Raw genomic sequence first — 20,895 nt, 5'->3', positions numbered from 1 at the left:
ATATATATATATATATATATATATATATATATATATATATATATATATAATAAGGGTTTTTTGAAAAATATGCTTGTTGTAAGTGTATAATTTAGTAGCATGTATTAAAATAGGTGTAAAAATGTAAATAAACCTTTTTATTAGGTTAGCTTTGTAAATTTCCCTATAAATTAGGATTACACACAACTAACTGAAAAAAAAACGATTTCAACATGAAAACCAAACCAAAAAAACTAGGCTAATTGAAATCAATGGACTGAAAAAAAGTTTTTTTTTAAAGGGAAGTTGAGAAAAGTTTTTCAAAAACTGATGATTAACAAAAACCGAAAAAAATAGTAATTAAGGTTTGTTTGAGTGGTTAAGGGTTGAAGTCGCTTAAACTAGGTCTCGAGTTCGAGTCCTAACGTATAGAAAGCTTTAATTGGATTAGGATCCGTGTCTGACGAGCTTCGAACCGAGAAATCGGACAAACTCTAAAAAAAACGACAAGAAAACTAACCAATAAACCAGTGATTTATTATAGATTAAAAGAAATTCTAGAAAAAATAATTAATAGTTGATCAACAGAAATATAAGTTAACCATTTTTAATGAACTAATTAGATTGATTAATGAACTGATTAACGACCATGTACACTTCAATGATAAACGAATACCCGAAATGAAGCAGCAAAATGTGAGAGGGGGAAAATTACTGACAAGAGAACTTTATACATACATCAAAATTTATTCAAGTTTTAGATTAATACTTTATATTTCCATAGTTCACTAGACTTGGAACACTATTATTTCACTACTATTTCAACAATTTCAATGAGAAAAATAGTAATGAACTCAAGAACTTTTCTACTTACAAAGCATATTTTCATCTTCTTAATCTAGTATATCATCAATCAACCAAGAGAGTAAAGTAAGGCATACTTTTCTGCTGAAGCTCTTCACAATCTTCTGGAATTGCTTTCGTCGGATCGAAAGTTTCACGGTCAGGGAGCGATAACCCTTGTTTGATTCGACCCATTCGTCTCGAGTGTAACACTTGCATTGAAGTAACTGGTAGCCTAAGACTCTGGTATTCATCAAGAGCACAAGGTAACTTTTCAAGTCCCCATTTTTTTATACATTTGCCTAAAACTGCAGCATCAACAATTGACATGTTTGTGCTTCTAACGCCATGAGGGGTTGTCGGATGCGCGGCGTCACCGATTAGTATCACATTGTCCCAAACAATCTGCTGTAGAGGATCAGAGTCATATATGAAGTTTAAGAAAGGTTCTTTTGTATCTTTGATGACTTTTACAAACTCAGAAGGCCAAACATTCTCTGCTTGTTGATACATGTTATTGATCATCTCCAAATTTACTTTCTGAGTCACTGAATTTCCCTGTAAATAACAATAATCAGCTTGATTGGTGCAGAATTTCACAGAAAGAATCTTAGCAATGCTGTGAAATTAATAACTTTAGCTTTATCCCGTGGTTATTAAAGGCGCGCCTGAGGCACAAAAGGCGCTAAGTTCCAGACATGGACTTAAAGCACTATTTAACCACCTGACATAATAAAAATGTCTGCGTTTACTGCCGAACCTATTAATTTGTGACCTTGACATTAAAAACTGTTTCTGTTTGAACTCCCGGCATATAGAAATCAATCATATTGGGTCCGATGTAGCGGAAAATAGTGCGTATATAAGGAGATTCGTTAAATGTTTGCGTTTGATGATTACTAATCGCAATGTAGCTGTTACAATATTTCGACCATCTGCTTAGTTGCCTCAATTTGCATATAATATTTCACACCCGAAAACCACATTGTTTCTCCGCTTCTACCACCCTGGAGAACATCAGTTCTCCACTAAACTAGCAAACATCTCACGCAAGATTTAACCAGTATCCTTAAATACACGTTAATTTTTGTCTAAATTGGACCAAATGTGATTGATTGTTATACGTCAGAGACCAATTGTGATTGATTACTATCTGTCAGAAGTTCAATGTCACAAAACAAGAGGTTAGGGGACAAACACAAACTTTTTTTTTATAGATCAGGACCAAATAAAACTTTAAGTCTCCAGACATCGTCAGAGGAGCCAAAAGGCAGGCTCCATTCAAGAGGCATGCGCCTGAGTGCACCTTTCCATCTAAATTGGACCAAATGAGATCGATTGCTATATATCAGAAACCAAATGTGATTGATTACTATAGGCCAAATAATACTTTAAAGCCTCCAGACATATTGTCAGAGGAGCCAAAAGGCAGGCTCCGTTCAAGAGGCGTGCGCCTCAGTGCAGCTTTCTGAGCTTAGCACCTTGCCAGAGGTGCGCCTAGGCGCACATTTATAATAGCACATCTCGTTTTAAAGCACCTGACCTGATTAACATTACATTTTTCACAATTGGGAAGAAGACTTGCCAAAATGCATTGTCTCATTCAGATGAAATGGGGCAACCCGTTATTAACCAAGTTTGATATTTGTTTTGTTAACCATGGACTCAATTTGTGCAATTAGAATTGATCGAGGATTTAAAGTGTCAAATTGAAAAGTCAAAAGCTTAAGGTGTAATTATCGAAAAGATTAGGAACCTTATGCTTATACTTTCCTACAAAATACAATGAATGAGATGAGAATAAGAAATGACCTTGAGAACAGGCTCAGGTTGATGGACATACCAAATCCAATTGAGCTTTTTATTTGGAAGTTGATAAAGCACAATATGAGTTCCACTCGTAAGATGAAAATACAAGCAGTTTCCAAGTTCAGGATACACTTTTCGAATCCCTTTCATAGTTCCACAACTCTCGTCCCCTGAAAAATCAAGAACTCCTCTCCAAGCACAATAACCTGAATACCTACAAAAAGAAGATAATGACACTTGATTATATGCCACAATCCATAATCAACAAATGTGGACAATTAGGGGTTTCAAAAGTGTAACGACCCAGGTCGAGTAGATAGTGTCAAAGTAGGTCTGAGCAAGTCAAGGAGCGGCTCTAAGAAATGGCGATGGGCACAAAAATGAATTGAATCCCTCGTTAGGAATGGAGAGAGGGAGTGATTGGACTATATTAGTAAAGAGTATTTTTAACACTGGTAGACGCGTTTTAAAGCAAGTGGGATTGGACCAAAGCGGACAACATGTATATAGTAGGATGTGTAGGTGGAAGTTGGTAGGCCTATAGCGATCTGGTCTGAAGTGGGTGATGCGGAAATAGAAGGCTGAGCAAGGAGCAGCCATAAGAGATGACAAAAATGAGCTGAATCCCACATAGATAATGGAGAAGAACTGAATAGGTTATATTAGTAAATAGTGTTTCTAACGCATGTAGACGCGTTTTAAAGTCGTGAGGCTCAATAAGTGGGATTTGGATCTAAGTGCACAATATTTACATGGTATTGGCCAAACTGTTACAATTTGTATCAGAGTTGACTCACCATGTAAGATGCCCTGGTTCAGGGAAAAACTAGGCAGAAGTTGGTGGGCCTGTAATGACCTGTTCGGAATGGGTGGCATCCGGATATAAGGTTGAGGAAGGAGCATTCCTAAGGGATAACGTTGGGGCACGAATGAACTGAACCCCTTGTCGAAAATGGAGAGTGTTAGAAATTGAGAGCCTAAACACACAGATACAAACCTCAATTTAAAATCAGGAAGAAAATGCCTGCGAATTGAAGAGAGGCATCCATCAGCTGAAACAAGCAAATTCCCATTAATCTCAATGATCTCATTGGTATGAAGAGACTTAGCATTAACCTTCACACAAGTTTTGTCTTGAGAAACGGAAAAAGAAAGGAACAAATGACCCCACAAAAATATGTCTGCAGGTAAAGCATTGTACAGAAGGGCATGGAGATCAGCCCAATGTACAGCTCTGAAATTGAAGCTCTCGTCTCTACTCAGAATCCTAATCACTTCATCTCCATCAGTTACTACATTCTGCAAAGAAACATAAAAGTCATGATGGAAAAAACAAACAAAAAAATGAAGGTATATTGAGCTTTTGACTTTGAACCCCAATAGATGAAGCTCTTACTGTAGGATAAATAAGCAAAAGGGAAAAAAACATCGTGAAATCTTTGATACTTTTTATCCTTATTATTAAATCTTGGCTTAATATATTAGTTGTCCCCTGAACTTGTTCAAAAAGCTTGATTGGTCCCTTGAACTCAAATGGTGTCTCATTAGCCCCCTAAACTTGCTTAAAGTGTCATAATTAAGTCCTTAAATCTATAAAAACTTCATAATGATGTACAAAATAGAAAGTTAATTTGTTTGAAAGACTTAGAATCACGAATTCGGCCTATAGTTTTTAAGGATTGAATTTTTTTACAAATATAAACAAATTGCATTGTATTATATATATCATTTTAAACAAGTTCGGGAGGGCAAAAGGATCATTTTAAGCAAGTTTAAGGGGCCAACAGGTCACTTTAAACAAAGTCAGGTGGCTAATATGTTATTTTAAGCAAGTTGAGGAGCTAACGAGACACCGTGTAAGTTCGGGGAGCCTTTATGGACAAGTTCAAGAGGCTTTTGATGTATTAAGCCTTAAATCTTTGTTATTTCAATCTGACATATTCAATTCTCAAAGAATTATAATCGAACACATGAAATCTCTCATTGATTGATGACTATCTAGTAAACTGTTTTGTACCTAGAGGCTGAATTTGCTATCTCTATAATAAACACAGGCTTAAATTCGTAACTTATACATTTATTCCACATCCAAATTTGTGTCAGTAAAATCCTATAAACAGAGCAGAGTTCATACCTGATCAATTTGGAGAGGCAAAGTGGCGTCCTGCAGAAGGTGAAGATCGGGAATCCAAGACTGAATGATTTGCTGAGAAAAAGTGTCGATACTGATTCCAGCACCAGTAGGGCTGCCATTTGGGGGTGAGATTGATTTCTCGAGGACTAGAACATCCCATCCTGCTAAAATGAGAGCGTGTGCACATGATAATCCTGCTATGCTTCCCCCTACTATTACTGCCTTTGCCTTCGTCTTCGTCTTCTTCACTTCCTCACTCATCTTTGCTTTCCGTATTTATGCCCTGAGTTATGTCTAATGTTTCTTTATTAGCCGCAAATGATATTTTTGGGATAAAAGGATGAATTTGGTCCCAAATTGGCTTAGTATGATTATTAAGGTTGTTGCTATTTACTGTCCTTATTGATAATTTTGCCCCTTTTTCATATTTTTCTTCTAACAACTATGAATGGTTTTCCGTTCAATTAAAACTGAAATTCTGAAAATAATTGATAAGTTACAATTTGAGAATCCCAAAAATGAATAATTACGAGTATGTAAAATTAGACAAGGTACATTTTTCGTGAAAATATACGTTATTTCCCTTAGACGGTCAAAAAAACCACATGGACAATGGTTAGGCGGTCATGGAAATCGTTTGGCCAATGGGCAGACATTTTTTTGTGGCCGCATGGCCTAGGCGGTCACGGAAACCGCCTGACCAATAGCTAGGCAATCACGGAAACCGCATGGCCAATGGTTAGGCGGTCACGGAAATCGTCTGACATTTTTTGTGGCTACATGGTCTAGGCGGTCACGGAAACCGCCTGGCCAATGGCTAGGCGGTCACGGAAACCGACTGGCCGGTTTTCGTGACCGTCTAGGGGAAATAACGTATATTTTTACGAAAAATGTACTTCGTCCAATTTTTCCGACTCGTAATCATCCATTTTTGGAGTTCTCGGATTGTAACTCATCAATTATTTTCAGAGTTTACCATTCACAGTTTTTGAAAGAAAAATATGAAAATGGAAAAATTGTCAAATAACTGTACTGGATTGGACCTGAACCGAATCCCCGAATCTCTGAATTGGACCGGACCGAAATTTTCAATCTAATCCTGGAGATTCATTTTTAGGAATCCCCGAAGTTCAATCCAATCCTGGAGATTCTTGAATCTCCCAACTATACCGAACTGTGCCCAGCCCTAGTAAACGCTTGAGGTATTTTTGCACATTATCCCAAAATTAAATTTAGCTAGTTTGGATAAAGTGTAATACACTCAATGTTAAGTTTTATTAGCGTCATAAATAAATAATGTAAATATTAACTTTTTCAAATTGGAGCAATTTTATCTTCATTAGAATTATACTCTTATAAACCTCGACGCTTTATATACACGTTATGTTATCACCCATCAACAACGGATTAAAAGCACATATACATAAGTAAGTAAACAATAAAAAATATCAAAAAAGATATTCTCATACATACATGTGTTTTTAATTTGGTGAAGAATACGAGATAAATTTATTTTGTTTTTTGTTTTTGTTTTTTTGCACGTCTCTTTAATTCATTACTAAATGTTGATATTCCATATCAATTATTGTTTGATAATCTTTTTAACTATTCTCAATTGCATATTTTTTGTTGCTTATGTTTTCATCGGCTTCGTCGATATAGTCCTCATAAATTGGCATCTTATTCTACTAAATGTATTTTCTTAGGTTATAGTAGACTTCATAAAGTTTATTGTTGTTATGATTATATTTCCAAAAAAAAAACTATATCTCACGTCATGTACTTTTTGATGAACATGATTTTCCGTTTGAAATTCTAGCGAAAAAAATTATTGGTATCCATGAATCTCGGCATGTACTATTAGCAAATCCAATAATCACCTTACTGATGTTATCTTGTACTTTGAATATCAATCATCATGTTGCTCCGGATAATGCAACATGTTCGGATACTAATCATGTCCATTCTGCAACATCTCCGCGAGATGTTATGCCCACTACCTGCTACAGATCATGTGCTTAAATTTGGGCAGAATGCACAGTCCGTAGGTGAGTCTGTGTATTCATCCAGCAATACAGTGGAAAACGCAACACCTTTCGAGGCAAGCACAACACACAACACGTTTGCTTAGATCATATGCGATAGCAATACTAGGTCTATTAGCTCTACCTCGTGATTTTTCTAAATTGCATGCTATATACCACTAGGTGTGGATTTAACACATTATCCGGACAAAATAGATCCATGCATATTTCATGTACCAAATTCGTACTGCTAAAGACAAATTTTTACCATTTCGTCCATTAGAGATAAATTTATATTTCTCCAAAATTAATAGAGAAAGATTTGAATTTTATCCTATTCATTTAATATGAAAAAGATGGACTTACCTCTTCTTCCCATCTCAACAACGATTTTTCTCTTCTTTTTTTTAAAAACATTTTACATAAAAATCATAATTAATAAAAAAAACATTTTATATAAAATTACAACTAAATCATACCACTAAAATTAATTTTAAATATGTTATTTTATTCTATATATCACAAATAAAATATGGTTTTATATCCTGATTTAAAAATTATAGACTCCAATTCATAAATTCTAAATCCTAAAAAATATATTCTAGACTCGTAATTTATAAACATTAGTTCTTAAAATATACTAAAAGCAATGATTTTTTATTATCTAACATAATTCAGATTATTATTTTACATAAATAACTTGGTATAATTCCAAATAAAAGCAATGGGCTTTTCTGGTTTGGGGCCAAATCATTGTACTCAATTATGGGCTCCGGTAAAGCCCACGTTCAGAAGTTGAAGCTTCAATCGCAGTTTCCTAGCAGCCTGTGCGAATCAGCTAGAAATCAGCGGTGGTGACTATTCGAGGGAGAAGAAACCCAAATTGTCAATTCTCAACCTATTTTTATTCCTTTCCCTCTTATATACTTCTTCTCAAGTTTAAACTATAACTAGATTGTGTTTGTCCAGAGAACGAAGAAACGAAAATGGGGGCAGGGCGTGAGGTGTCAATATCGCTCGACGGAGTGAGGGATAAGAACGTGATGCAGCTCAAGAAGCTCAATATCGCACTTTTTCCTGTTCGATACAACGATAAGTATTATGTAGATGCTCTCGCTTCTGGAGATTTTACCAAACTAGGTTTGTTCCCTTCTCTAACTTGTTCGTTGCAGCTTTTATCCTCTAATTTCTTCCTAAATCGTGACTTCACTTTTTGGATTTTACTTCATTGATGTCATATTGTCATTTATATGTTTCCGTTGTTTGTTTGGATTTTTCCGTTGAATTCATTTTTTGCGGTTACAGGCCTTGTTCTGGTAGTCATAGGTTATTGATAGTGTAGTCAAAAAGGGATCTGAATAGAAACTAAGAAAGAAGCTTCTAAGAATGCTTGTTGTTACCGAAGTTCTGGTCATTGTTATGATTGTTTTTGTAGGTTTTCTTTGCAGTATTAATGGAATTTTCTTGTCATATTGAATCCCAAATTAATGGACCTCCTATCCGAGAGGATTCTTTTAGGGCGATAACAAGAGAGACAAAGTGTCTTGTGTCATTATCATTTTTCTTGTTAGTTATATCGAGTATGTAGATCATATGACATGACTACTCATTTTGACACTCTTAGATTCTATCCTCATAAATACAGTGATTTCTTCAAGTTCACATATTGCCTGAAGTTTTTAACTCTATGAAAAGCTAGAGAAACTCTCGAATTCAAACAGGTCATTGCCATCTGCATGTGGTCGATTGCTTATGTTCCTTCACCTTTCTTTTCTATATTAAGGGCTATTCTTTTTTTTTTCTTCGTCGACTCGTATGGGACATTCTCAGTATTTTCATGCCACATTGGCTCAATGTTAGGCTTGTGATAATGCTCCTCTTTGTGGTCTTTTAGTTTTTACCACTTCTCTTCGTTTCATTCTTGCTCATTGCTTCCCTAAATGGTTTTCATACTTGTGGTTTCATAACTAATGGTTCGAATAGCTTCAAAAAGGTTGTTTTTGTTTACTACATTGTCATGGTTTAGTAGTCTCTGTGTTCCTTGAAAATTTATTTCTTAACATTTTATCTTCACTAATGTGTATTTCATGATTGTTTCCTTCTTGAATTGTTGTTTGAAATCATTGACCAGCAATTGACCTTTGCTAAAATGAGAGAGAGAAAAAAGAAAGGGATAGGAATGAATAATTGTTGGAGTTTCTATAATTTCTCTGTCTATTATTTCCCTCATGATATGTTAAGAAATCCATTGAGTGAGATACGGTACCACTTGATTGTAATTTGCATCGATTTAAAGTAAGGAACCATATTTTCTAGTTTGCATTTGTTTATAAAATTACAGTGCTCGATAATTTAATTTCGAATTGTATCTTCTTTTCCTTAGTAGACTGTCATTAGTTATGTTCTAGGTATCAGGATATCAATTTCTTTGATGCTGCTACCTATCTGTTATCAGCATTCTCTCTCTATCTGCTTTGGTATACAGTAGTTAGTTTCTCTGTAAAATAGGATTATTAATTCTGTTCTACACATACCAGTTGAGTTGAAAAGCTGTTCAAGAACTTCTGAAATTTGTCCTGGAATCTGTAGAAATTAATTTTGATGTTATACTAAAATCATGGTACTCAACAGATCAGCAGGTTACCCATATAATGCAATCATATAGATAATCTTAGAGGTGCAACAAATAATGAAGCTCGGACCACTTTTACTTAGGTTTTATGTCTCCACTAAGATATGAAAACATATGATGCTGAAGTACAAATTGCTTAAAGCATGAGTAATGCATTTCTCTAACAACTTTGCACTTTGCTTGGCGTTCAGCATATTACAGTGACATCTGCGTAGGTGCTATTGCATGCCGGCTGGAGAAGAAGGAAGGTGGTGCTGTCCGAGTTTACATCATGACGTTAGGTGTTTTAGCACCATACAGAGGGCTAGGCATTGGTGAGTTAAGTTGAACCAACTATGCCAATCTTGTTTATCTTAGAGAGAATCGTGATACAACTTTCTTGAGCAAAAAGCAATTCTTAAACTTGCATCTGTTTTTGTGCAAGACAAGAACCTTAAATGTATGTTATTATTTGTATACTTTAGGCCTAGGCCGTGGAGGTACAAATGTGAAACTGTGAAGTTATAATGAACAGATACTAGAGAACCAATTAGAAAATCCTTCACTGTAATGTACTCTAGTCTATGTTGCATGGAAACTTTGATTGTAAAGCGTTTCACTTTTCTGTATCCGTTTCGGAAACCAAAACTCTCGGAAACTTCTATGAAATGTTTTGGGGTCACATTTATGTAATTTTAAAAAATTGGAAGCTTGTTTACTAGGATGTAATGTGTTTTCATAAAATCACATGTTCTGTAGATCCCTAATATATTCTAGATCATTTTTTACAAGCTTCAAAATGAAAAAGTATAAATAAATTGTCTTTTCCTCTATTATGTGGCTTGGATGTAATTTTTTGTAAGGTATATTTATGTAAAAAAATTGAACATATTTTCTTATAATTTTAAAAATCTATAGATATATCTATATATTTTTATTATATACAGGTTTCCTACGTTTTTTGTTTTCTATGTATTTTACAAATATTTTTCCAGTTTCTGTTTCAAGTTCCATCTGTTTCAAGTTCCATCTGTTTCGGTTTCCATGTAATGTAGACTCTAGTTTATTGAGTCTTTTCCCTCAACATATGGCAATAATTTGTGGAGGAGTTTCAGCAATTCATTACCATCACCTATGTTGCACTGAAACGGACACCGGACAACATGATCTTCAAAACATAGCCAGGAAAAGGAAACAGAAATGGACATGAAATGCGGAAACGCTACTGAAGAGGAGTTTCTGTGTAACATAGACTATCACTGATTAATTGTGTGGGATTGTGCAGGTACAAGGCTCCTGAATCATGTTCTTGATCTCTGTTCGAAGCAAAACATATCTGAGATTTACTTACATGTGCAGACAAATAATGAGGATGCAATCAACTTCTACAAGAAATTTGAATTTGAAATTACAGACACCATCCACAACTACTACACAAACATCATCCCACCCGACTGCTATGTTCTTACAAAGTTGATCACTTGTCAGACAAAGAAGTGAAAATGCAAAGATTAGCAAGCAGCGAAGTCGGTACGCATTGGTTTTTGATATTTATTGAACTTCACTCAGAATTGGTTATACCTGGAACACCCTTAATATGAATAGTGGAATTAGCTATTTCTATTTGGTGGGCCAAATGACTTTGTGAATCTTAAATAGTTGAGAAATGTCACATTTTTGTTTGTGTTCAGTTGATACTGGAAGAACAATGTTGCAGTTTAATATTGATTTTGAAGTTTAGGCATATAAAGCTAATTGTTCTTATTTTTATCTTATGGCTCCTCAATTTAAACTTCGGAAGTAAAAGTCTCTCAACTTTACCCTTTACTAACATAAAAGTCCCTTAACTTTTGACCACTTCGATAGTAGGCTACTGATAGAGAAGTGCTACAGTGGGCCCAAAGCCTAAGAGTCTCAAGTTTATTCTAGAAGGAAGATGGCAGCAGAGAATGGTGAGGTGGCATAAATTAGGTGTTACTCTATGAATTGATACAAGTAGTCAATAGTCAGTCAATGGTCGATAGTCTTAGTCAATAGTCTTAGCCAATAGGCAATGGTCAATAGTCTTAGTCAATAGTCAATAAAAGTGTAATTATATTTGCTTTTATTAGCTTTCCTAGTTTAGCTCTTTTATCTCTTATATAAATACCTATATCTAATAGGTGAGGAAGGGAGGATTGATTATTTTATTTTGGCTCCTAGTGAGAGAGGGAAGAATTCCCTCGGAGGTGCGGGTTAGCATCTTGTGTCCTTATTATTTCCTATTATGAATCAATATAAGATATCTCAATTATTCATCTTTTCTTCTTTTTTCCTATCTTACTATCATTATAATCTTACCCTAAATTCCAAGTTTCTATCAGTTACATTGTAGGACTTTTGGAAAATCGAAAATGTGGTTCTAAACCATTTTAATTTTTGGATTTTTCATTTTGAGGCCGTTATTTTGATGTCATTACTTCTAGGGCTGTAAATGAACAGAGCCGCTCATGAGCAGCTCGGTGATCGGCTCGATAAAAGCTCGGCTCGACTCGGCTCGATTTGTAAACGAGCCGCTCGTGAACACGATTTACTGGCTCGGTTTGTAAACGAGCCAAGCTTGAGTAGACCAAAGCTCGGCTCGAAAGCTCGCGAGCAGGCTCGATTAGAACATTTATGAACAAATTTTAGTTTTGTAGAAAACTATATAGTTTTGTGTTAGTTCACAAATATTTAAACTTAATATTATTTCATTTGCTATTAGATGAGTTCGTTCACAAACATAATAAATGAGTAATATACGGACTATTTGTAAGCATCTTGTTTATTTATTCACGAACTTTGCTTGTGAGCTTGTTTATGTACACAATTAAAGAGTTATTTGCGAGCAAACTTCACAAATATAATTAACAATTTACTCACAAACAATTCATGGTTAGATAATTTTCTTAATGAACCAAGTCCAAAAGAGGATTTTGAGCTTGAAACAAGCTCGGCTCAAGCTCGTTGAGCAAGCCAAAGCTTGGCTCGGGCTCAGCTCGTTAATTTTATAGCAAGCTTGGCTCGGGCTCGAGCTCGTTAATTTTATAGCGAGCCGAGCTTGAACAGGCCAAAGCTCGGCTCGGCTCGGCTCGATTACAGCCCTACTAATCATCAGAGACTTTTATATTAGTAAAAGGCAAAGTTCACCGACTTTTATATCCGGTTTTAAAATTCAGGAGCCACAGAGGAAGTAAGGTTTTGAGGGACCGTGGGTGTAATTTACCTTTTTTTTTTATCTATTGTGGGATAGTAAGAAGCTTAAATTGTTTAAAGGGCAAATTTCAAATAAAACTCCTGTGGTTTCACTAATTTTCAGTTTACTTTTTGTCAAAACGAGGATTGAGGTTTTCAACTTTAGCAAAATAAGGACTTTTCCGATTGATACTATTAAAATCACCCTTGACGACTTCAAAAATGGCATATTTTAAGAACTACTAATATTCTAAGCAACTTTAATTCTTTAACTTTTTTATTTTGAGATTATTTAGATGAAGTTTGTTAAAGAGACAGAAAGTTAATGTTTAGAGAGAGAAAGTTCCAAAAAAGATGATTTTCGAAAATCGAAAATGTAGTTCCATAGAAAATATGACATTGAACAACTTTAATTCTTGAAAATTTTCATTTTCAGGTCGTTAAAGATGGTTTTAATAACATTAATCCAAGTGTGAAACCTCAATCATTGTTTTGAAAAAAAGTAAACCGCAGTCCTTTATTTGAAAATTAGTGAAACCACAGGGGTTTTATTTGAAATTTACCCTTATTTAAATCTACAATGATTAGAAAGTTTGTGATTGATGTGGTTATTATCCTTGACTTGTAACATTGTGCCATATGAACAAATGTTATTCATGTGTAGAGTGAGCAATTATTACAGGATGATTGAATGGGTAAAATGCAGTTTAGGATTTGTTCACATAATATTATAAAACTTCACATTTGGTTTAAATAAAGTTATTTTGGCCATTTGGATACAAAAATTCGTTGTAATGTGAAAACTTGCATGCTATCCAACAAGTTGATGATATTAAAACTGCATCAAGTTTAATAATCTCGTCTTCAATTAGAGAGTTGTATGATGTGTTAATGTAGTTTGGGCAGATTTCAGGTTTAAAAGTTAATTAATCATTATTGAGATTATCACATTTTGATTTTTAAATATATTGTGACCCTAAGGGTGTTGTTTATAACCTTAAGAAAAGAGCCATTATAGTCAAAATGCCAAAAAGTGAACTAACAGCCCCCAAATAGCAGCATCAGTGAAGGGGCAGTTAACAAAAACGTGGCGAATAGATTCCGAATTCATATTACAAACATAACAGTGGTAATACCATGCATTTGCAGTTGGTCATCATCAATATGTGTCCTTCATCATCAATATGTGTCCGAGAAGGACATGCTAATAAGTAATCAAAAGAGTAGGGAGCAGACTTGTATATCAAAATATTAGATATTATTTATTGAATAATAGTAGGAGACTAAAACAACATTAATAAATATAGAAATTCTTGACTGTCAAGAATGCAGCATAATTATGATCAAATGCATGTGGCTGTTGCACGATGCATCTAGCTAGGCACGAAGAAGGGCACATCGGATCCCATGGGGGAACCAAACATGCAAGGACACATATTTTGATGCAGTTTAGAAAGCCATTAGCTTTGGTTTCTCCTTTTCCTCCTCCTCCAAAACCATAATTCATTTCTTCTGATTTCTGAAACAAAGACCCAATCACCAGAATCATAACCACAGATGTTCCTATTTTGTTTTTCATCATTTTTCTTCTCACAAGTATTTTGTTCTAAGCATCTATCTATGACAGACACCCGCATATATGGATAGTATTATAAACAGGAAATATATTGAAAATTTAAAAAGTAAATTAAGGTTTCAATATATTTCCTGTTTATAATACTTTCCATATATATTGGGTAAATGAGACTATATATATATATATAGAGAGAGAGAGAGAGAGAGGTCTGTCATGAATGAATGCTTAGAACAAATCATTTGTGAGAAGAAAAATGATGAAGAACAAAATAGGGACATTTGTGGTTATGGTTTTGGTGATTGAGTCTTTGTTTCAGAAATCAGAATAAATGAATTATAGTTTTGGAGGAGGAGGAGAACGAGAAGCTAAAGCTAATGGCTTCCTCTTGTTTCAGAAATCAGAAGGAATGAATAATGGTTTTGGAGGAGAAGGAGAAGCTAAAGCAGAAGCTGATGGCTTCCTAAACTGCATCAAAAATATGTGTCCTTGCATGTTTGATTCCCTCATGGGATCCGATGTGCCCTTCTTCCTGCCTAGCTAAATACATCATGCAACAGTCACATGCGTTTGATCATGATCATGCTGCATTCTTGACAGTCAAGAATTTCTGTATTTATTAATGTTGTTTTAGTCTCCTATTATTCAATAAATAATATTTTGATATACGAGTCTGCTCCCTACTCTTCCAATTACTTATTGGCATGTTCTTCTCGGTTACATATTGATACATGACCAGCTGCAAATGCATGGTATTACCGATGTTATGTTTGTAATATGAATTCAGAACCTATTCACCACCTTTTTGTTCAATGATGCTGCTACTTGGGGGCCTGTTAGTTCACTTTTTGGCAAGGATTTTGACTATAATGGCTCCTTTCTTAAGGTTATAAACAACACCCTTAAGGTGACAATAATAATTAACTTTTAAACCTGAAATCTGCCCAAACTGCATTAACACATCATACAACTCTCTAATTGAAGACGAGATGATTCAACTTGATGCAGTTAATATCATCAACTCCTTGGAGGGTTCCAAAGTTGTTGAATAGCATGCAAGTTTTCACATTTTTTCCTTGATTGAGTGGTAAACGCTACTGGCAGTACCTAATACTCAGGGGTCAACGAATGAAACTTTGTTAAAAATTACGGCATTTACTTTGAAGTAAACATAAGGGGCAGAAACATTCCGTACTGATTCCATTTAATGTCAAATTCGTGCTAAATTTGGATGAAAATTATATGTTTAGTGAATGAAACCTCGGTTGGTAATTCTTCTTTACTTCTCTCCGGAGTCGGGGGGGATGGACCATGCCAACCCCGGCCCTTCTGCCTCTGGTCAACACTGATTAAGAGGAAGCTGATATAAAAGGGAGTGATTATTAGTCCCTTATCCTATAGAACAGTATATACAACAGCAATATGCTGTGTTAATAGTATTTACACAATGCTGTGGGCTGGGCAGATCAAACGATGAAATTTACAGTATGAGATGAGATTCTACATCTTATTTCAACTTCATTTAGTATGCCAAACCACCACCAAAAGCATCTCCATCATGTAGCAGAGATTCTGTTAGCCAATAACCATCCCACGAGCCACCAATTCTCTGTCCATAATTACAGAGAGGTGCCAAAACAAGTTATCATGTTATGTGATCTATATATTTTACACCATAATATAAATGATGCAAAAATAATAATTCGTATCAAACAAATGATAAGAAACAGAAATAAGAATTGTGTGAAGAACATATTTTGCACATGCTGTTGGAAAAGGAAATTAAAAAGAAAAAAAATCATGTTTATAGGAGCTATTTAAATTGGAAGAAAGCATCCTGAGGACAAGATCTCTTTTTATTCTTGTTGATTAGGTTTATAATTTTTCAATTTGATGTATGCGATTATTAGTTCCGAGAATAAAACTTGGTTAGAAAGCATCATTCATTTTATTTGTATTTAAAATTGCGTTTTTAACATTTTAAAATCAATTTTTTATATGTTTAATATGGTTATAAAAACCTCATTTCAAACGCGACTCTCTTTTAACCAACTTTGTCATAGTAACTTTTATAGCAACAAGGGAGTCAATGTGTACAATTACAATTTGATCGAGTGTTCTAATTGATATTAACAACTTACTAAAAAGAAGAAAAAACTAAAAGAAGACTAGGGATTTTTTTAAAATGCCTCTTTTTTCCATTTAAATTTATGGATCAAGCAAATTCAATCTAACAACTTTTGTTTTTAGATGTAGAGAGAGCTTGATCATTTATAAATACGCATGAAATACTTAGGTGTTGTTTGATAAAACTGAAAATTAAGCGTCAGAAAAATAAGTTATAAGTGCTGAAAGTATTGAATAATGTAACTTTTATAAAAAAATATTAGTTAATAATGTTTAACTTAAAATGTTAAGTTAAATATTTTGACTTAATAAACTAATTTAAATGGTGGAGAAACATAACGTATTTAAATTAATAAGTACTTAACATTTTAATTTAAGTGATTAAATGGGTTATCAAACAAGGCCTTAGTGTGATCAAAATAGGTTGTCACCATTGGTAGGTCGAGAAACTTTCGAAAGGGAGACAACACCAGTAAGAAAAAATACGAAGAATGAGAAGAGAGGAGATACAAAAAAAAATTAAAATGAAGTTTTTTGTAAATTTTGGAGACGATGTTTAAGGTTGTATTTCTTATTTTGAAAATCCAAGGATAATGAGTGCAATTTTGGGATGGAATAATTAAGGGGGTTAAAAAAAGAAAATGGAGACCTATTCTACTACCGGGAACCATAGGGAGTAGGCCGACAATGGGGACAACATGATTTTTTAATAGTGACGGAATCATAGAAGTAGGCCGACTAAGGGGGAAAATGATTTTTTAACAGTGACGGAATAACATGAGCAGACTGACAAGAGGGTCAGCTGCCCCCTTTATATCGCTACTTGTTGTCATGTCGTAATCGTGTATTGTGAACTATATATCCACTCCACATGATTGATACTATCAAACACATAATGTCAGACAAGTTGTTGTAACGGAAATTGATGCCTTCATAAAATATGCAGGCATGGATTCAGAAGTTTGAGTCAAAAAATTAAGATGTGAAGTAGTAAAACTTTTATTGTTGTAGAGGCATGATTTCATGTGTAATGGAAAATAAAAATCCACATCATTTAACAAAAAGGGAAAATCAAATATTCAATGTACTTGTTGTCTTAGTCCTTCAACTTTGGCCTACTTTATTTATAGTCCTTGAATTTAAAAAACTGGACATAAAAGTTTATTTACTAACATAAAAGTCTCTTATAAAAGTAAACGACCTCGAAATGAAAAAGTTCAAGGGCTAAAGTTGTTCACAACCACATTTTTCATGAAACCATATTTTTTATTTTCCAAATAATTCATATTCGGAGAATCTCTCTTCTAATCAAACAACGGTTAAATAACCTCAAAACTAAAAAATTCAAAACTTAAAGTTGCTTAGAATATCATTTTCATCAGTGCCTTGGATAATTATCTGTTATTAAAGTGGTCAAAGGTTAAAGGATTTTTATAATACTTGGCAAAGTTTAATAGTTAACTGTTATTAAAGTGGTCAAAGGTTAAAGGATTTTTATAAATACTCGACAAAGTTTATGGACTTTTATAAACGGATTGGAAGTTCGCGGATAATAAAAAAAGTAAAGCCAAAGTGGAGGGCATGTTTAATTTACCTGTAAAAGTTAGATGATAGTGTCAAATAAATGTTGCATTACCTGAACCATGGTAAACTGAAATGTTTCTTCCTCATCTGGGCGATTTCCTCGTATCCAAACGCGTTGCTTGAATCGATTCTGATTGATAGCAATAAACATCACAGATACAGTCAGCAATTTGAAAAGAAGAAAAACTTAATTAATGTATAGGAGAGGGGTCAAGTTCATACATGTTTGATACATAATTATACATCTAAACTTATCACTTTTTTGCGCTTTGGCACTCTAAGCTTATATACTTGAACTTATCATGCACCTAAACTTGTCGTTTTTGGACCTCTAATGCCATTGTTTGCTGATTTGGCAGACTTTAAACTTGATATGGCACCGGCGAGTAAAACTTTCACTTAATCACATATGTGGAAGGTCCAAAATTAACAAATGTAGAGATGCCAGTGTCACAGGTGCATGTGATGTATTAGTTTACAATGCTAAACTATAAAAGGTACAAATTTAAGTGTGTAATTATGGAGAACTTCTACGGTGGACCGGGTGCAATGGACCCCACCAATGAAAAAAAGAGAATCATGCTACATGGCATTGGGAGATGATTGGTGTAAGGAAAGAAAATGCACAATTGTCACGTTTCTATTGGCAAGGTCCAATAGACCGGGACCATAATAGAATTTCTCGTAATTATGTATTAGAACTCCGTATAACATGGCAGAATGTATGTTGGTTGAAAACAAAATCTTTAACCAGAACAGGCAGGAAAAGAAATTCAAACCTCTTCTACCAGCAAACTGCTTAAAATCTCTCTCTCTTTGTGACCGAGCAATACTCGATATGTCGAATGGTGAAAAATTCGCCTAAATCTTTCAAACTGCATCATGGAGGCTGATTCTAATTAATGACTTTCAATTGGAAAACAGATAGAAGGAGATTATAGAAGTATCAGATTCACTTACCTGCCCTAAATCAAAAAAAGGTCCAAAATATGTTGACCTCTCAAAAGGATCAAATCCAGCAAACTGTCATGGAAAAAGAAACAATAACTATTTAGCCAGAACTATCTCATATGTTCATACCTGACAAAATATACCAATAAAATAATCTAATACCCTCCTTTATCTTTGTTACTTCTCTTAACATATAAAAAGTCAAAGGTAAAGCATGTCTCTCCGTTTCAAAATAGATGAATCCACACACCTTAACTGATGTTTATTAAGTATACTCTTTAATTGTTATGTTATATTCAAGAATTTATTAACGAATGCAATTAATATAAGGGTAGTAAAAGTGTTAAACCAAATAATTACATTTCTTAATTTTTTTGTATTCTCCTAAAACGTTATCTATTTTGAAACGGATGAAGTATTTGCTAGAACCGGTAATGTTCACTTGGACGGTCATGGACCAAATCCATTTGGTCAGTCACCATCCAAGTGAACATTAATGTTGCTAGAAGGGTGTGCAAGCAATCAACATGCTCAGGATAAGTTACAATTTAACAATCAAATTCTTTGTCATATTTTCGGGTGCATTCCTGATAGACAGACACACATAGGTTTATAACAGAACCAAACTGCATTGGGAAAACTGAATACCGCACTATCAAAATAATTAACATCGACACCGAACTGAATAGTATGTAAAACCGAATTTAGACAACAATAAAAAATCACTACATTTCTTCAATTAATTTCCCTCAACAATAACGAAAATTTAAAATACTATCAAAATACACCTATTTGCATCATTATCTCAACAAAAATAATAAACTTCTAAGATAAATATGTGTATATATACATATTTAATTCCTAATTCCTGCTCTGCCAACACAATCTCTCTTTTCCTTGCAGGAATTTCAAAGAGGTCCCCTATCTGAAGGTGGCCATTAATGAGGTATATAGTAACAGAACAGCAAAATAAAATTGAAAGTTAGGGGTTGGGATTGGAATTACCCTGTACATAACCTCAATCCCATAATCTGGTCGCGGTTGATCATTGTACTTCAATGCATCAAGCTGGCACTGGACAGCTTCTTCTGCACTAAACTAAACAAAAAGTTGAACATAGTTTGACGTCTAATAGATCGGAAATAAACAGTGATTGGTGCTAATTTGAATAATCAGAGATTACATTTAGCCTTGGGCCAAAAGGTTTCTTCCTGCGCGATTCAAGCCTGCAAATACAAAAGAAATGCACAAGAACTGTTAAAACAGCAACAAATTTAAGTTCAAGCTAAGCACTATTTCATCCATTTTCATGAAAAAAATTCATACTCGGATACAATAAAAACAAAAACAAATTATTTTGATATTTTCGAAACTTAATCATTAAATCACAACTTCTCTGTATCAAACGAAAAGACGCGATCGAGCCAGAAGCAATCGAAACAAAAATTCGTAAAAAACGTCTGTAACACAGCTAATTAGCTTACCAATCAGCAGAGAGAAAATCAGGTACATCAGCGGAAGCTTTGAAGCGAGAGGTGACTGAGACAGTCACCGGTTTGTTATCTCCGATGATGGGCTTGGATTTGGATAAGAGAGACAGAGCCGGTGGAGTTGATAAAGATGAACAGAAGGACATCTTTTTCACCTGGATCGCTCTTCTTAACTCTGAATTCAATCAATTTTCAAGTCTGTGGTAGATGAATATTTAAGTTCAGAGTGTGGTTTATAACCGTCAGATGATATGAATATCATGCGGTCTGAAAATCCAGAATTAGGGACATTTCATATTTTCAATTTGGGGAAAATCGCATCCCTAGGGCTTCAAAACGACGAAGTTTCGCGTTATATATACATTGGCCTAAACTATGAGTTGTGATATTAAGCACATGCTTTCCAATTTACATTTGATACCCATTCATATTTGATACGTGTATTGTGACATTATTTAATAAATAAAATAATGGATCTGTTTATAATATGTGTGGATACATATTATATCTGGCAAAATGTGTATGTAAAGTTTCCATTTGATATGGAAAACTGATGA

The 20,895-nt window shown here is 34.3% G+C and overlaps 3 protein-coding genes across 4 annotated transcripts; 1 reads left to right on the top strand and 2 right to left on the bottom strand.

The window, feature by feature from the left end:
- Window positions 1-674: 674 nt before the first annotated feature.
- Window positions 675-5,089, bottom strand: LOC136204163 (uncharacterized). Its single transcript, XM_065995359.1, has 4 exons — window positions 4,766-5,089; window positions 3,629-3,930; window positions 2,635-2,845; window positions 675-1,380 (listed from the first exon to the last, which is right to left on the bottom strand). The coding sequence occupies exons 1-4, from the start codon at window positions 5,024-5,026 to the stop codon at window positions 889-891; spliced, it is 1,266 nt and encodes a 421-aa protein (XP_065851431.1). The 5' UTR covers window positions 5,027-5,089; the 3' UTR covers window positions 675-888.
- A 2,528-nt stretch (window positions 5,090-7,617) lies between these two features.
- On the top strand, window positions 7,618-11,164 carry LOC136203241 (uncharacterized). Of its 2 annotated transcripts, XM_065994345.1 has the most exons (4): window positions 7,618-7,674; window positions 7,759-7,929; window positions 9,613-9,735; window positions 10,686-11,164. In XM_065994345.1, the coding sequence occupies exons 2-4, from the start codon at window positions 7,776-7,778 to the stop codon at window positions 10,898-10,900; spliced, it is 492 nt and encodes a 163-aa protein (XP_065850417.1). In that variant the 5' UTR covers window positions 7,618-7,674; window positions 7,759-7,775; the 3' UTR covers window positions 10,901-11,164. The 2 variants fall into 2 exon arrangements, with proteins under 2 accessions (XP_065850417.1, XP_065850416.1); XM_065994344.1 differs by lacking the exon at window positions 7,618-7,674 and having other exon boundaries at window positions 7,681-7,929.
- Window positions 11,165-15,547: 4,383 nt separating this feature from the next.
- Window positions 15,548-20,564, bottom strand: LOC136203374 (uncharacterized). The gene is made up of 7 exons (XM_065994501.1): window positions 20,333-20,564; window positions 20,032-20,074; window positions 19,854-19,946; window positions 18,858-18,920; window positions 18,677-18,772; window positions 17,950-18,027; window positions 15,548-15,795 (listed from the first exon to the last, which is right to left on the bottom strand). The coding sequence occupies exons 1-7, from the start codon at window positions 20,482-20,484 to the stop codon at window positions 15,709-15,711; spliced, it is 612 nt and encodes a 203-aa protein (XP_065850573.1). The 5' UTR covers window positions 20,485-20,564; the 3' UTR covers window positions 15,548-15,708.
- Window positions 20,565-20,895: the final 331 nt, after the last annotated feature.

Source organism: Euphorbia lathyris, chromosome 8 (genome assembly GCF_963576675.1).
Source record: "Euphorbia lathyris chromosome 8, ddEupLath1.1, whole genome shotgun sequence".
Taxonomy (NCBI): domain Eukaryota; kingdom Viridiplantae; phylum Streptophyta; class Magnoliopsida; order Malpighiales; family Euphorbiaceae; genus Euphorbia; species Euphorbia lathyris.
This window is presented reverse-complemented; position numbering and strand designations above follow the sequence as displayed.

What these genes read in the sequence shown, in the direction of transcription:
- LOC136204163 (XM_065995359.1), bottom strand. Translation starts at nt 5,026, where the DNA reads ATGAGTGAGGAAGTGAAGAAGACGAAGACGAAGGCAAAGGCAGTAATA. An exon ending in TGCCTCTCCAAATTGATCAG is followed by an intron (nt 3,931 to 4,765) that starts GTATGAACTCTG and finishes GTTTCTTTGCAG; the next exon opens with AATGTAGTAACTGATGGAGA. An exon ending in AACCTGAGCCTGTTCTCAAG is followed by an intron (nt 1,381 to 2,634) that starts GTCATTTCTTAT and finishes TGTTATTTACAG; the next exon opens with GGAAATTCAGTGACTCAGAA.
- LOC136203241 (XM_065994345.1), top strand. Translation starts at nt 7,776, where the DNA reads ATGGGGGCAGGGCGTGAGGTGTCAATATCGCTCGACGGAGTGAGGGAT. An exon ending in TGGAGATTTTACCAAACTAG is followed by an intron (nt 7,930 to 9,612) that starts GTTTGTTCCCTT and finishes CTTGGCGTTCAG; the next exon opens with CATATTACAGTGACATCTGC. An exon ending in ATACAGAGGGCTAGGCATTG is followed by an intron (nt 9,736 to 10,685) that starts GTGAGTTAAGTT and finishes GGGATTGTGCAG; the next exon opens with GTACAAGGCTCCTGAATCAT.
- LOC136203374 (XM_065994501.1), bottom strand. Translation starts at nt 20,484, where the DNA reads ATGTCCTTCTGTTCATCTTTATCAACTCCACCGGCTCTGTCTCTCTTA. An exon ending in GCAGTTTGCTGGTAGAAGAG is followed by an intron (nt 18,028 to 18,676) that starts GTTTGAATTTCT and finishes GCTATCAATCAG; the next exon opens with AATCGATTCAAGCAACGCGT. An exon ending in TTCAGTTTACCATGGTTCAG is followed by an intron (nt 15,796 to 17,949) that starts GTAATGCAACAT and finishes AATTATGGACAG; the next exon opens with AGAATTGGTGGCTCGTGGGA.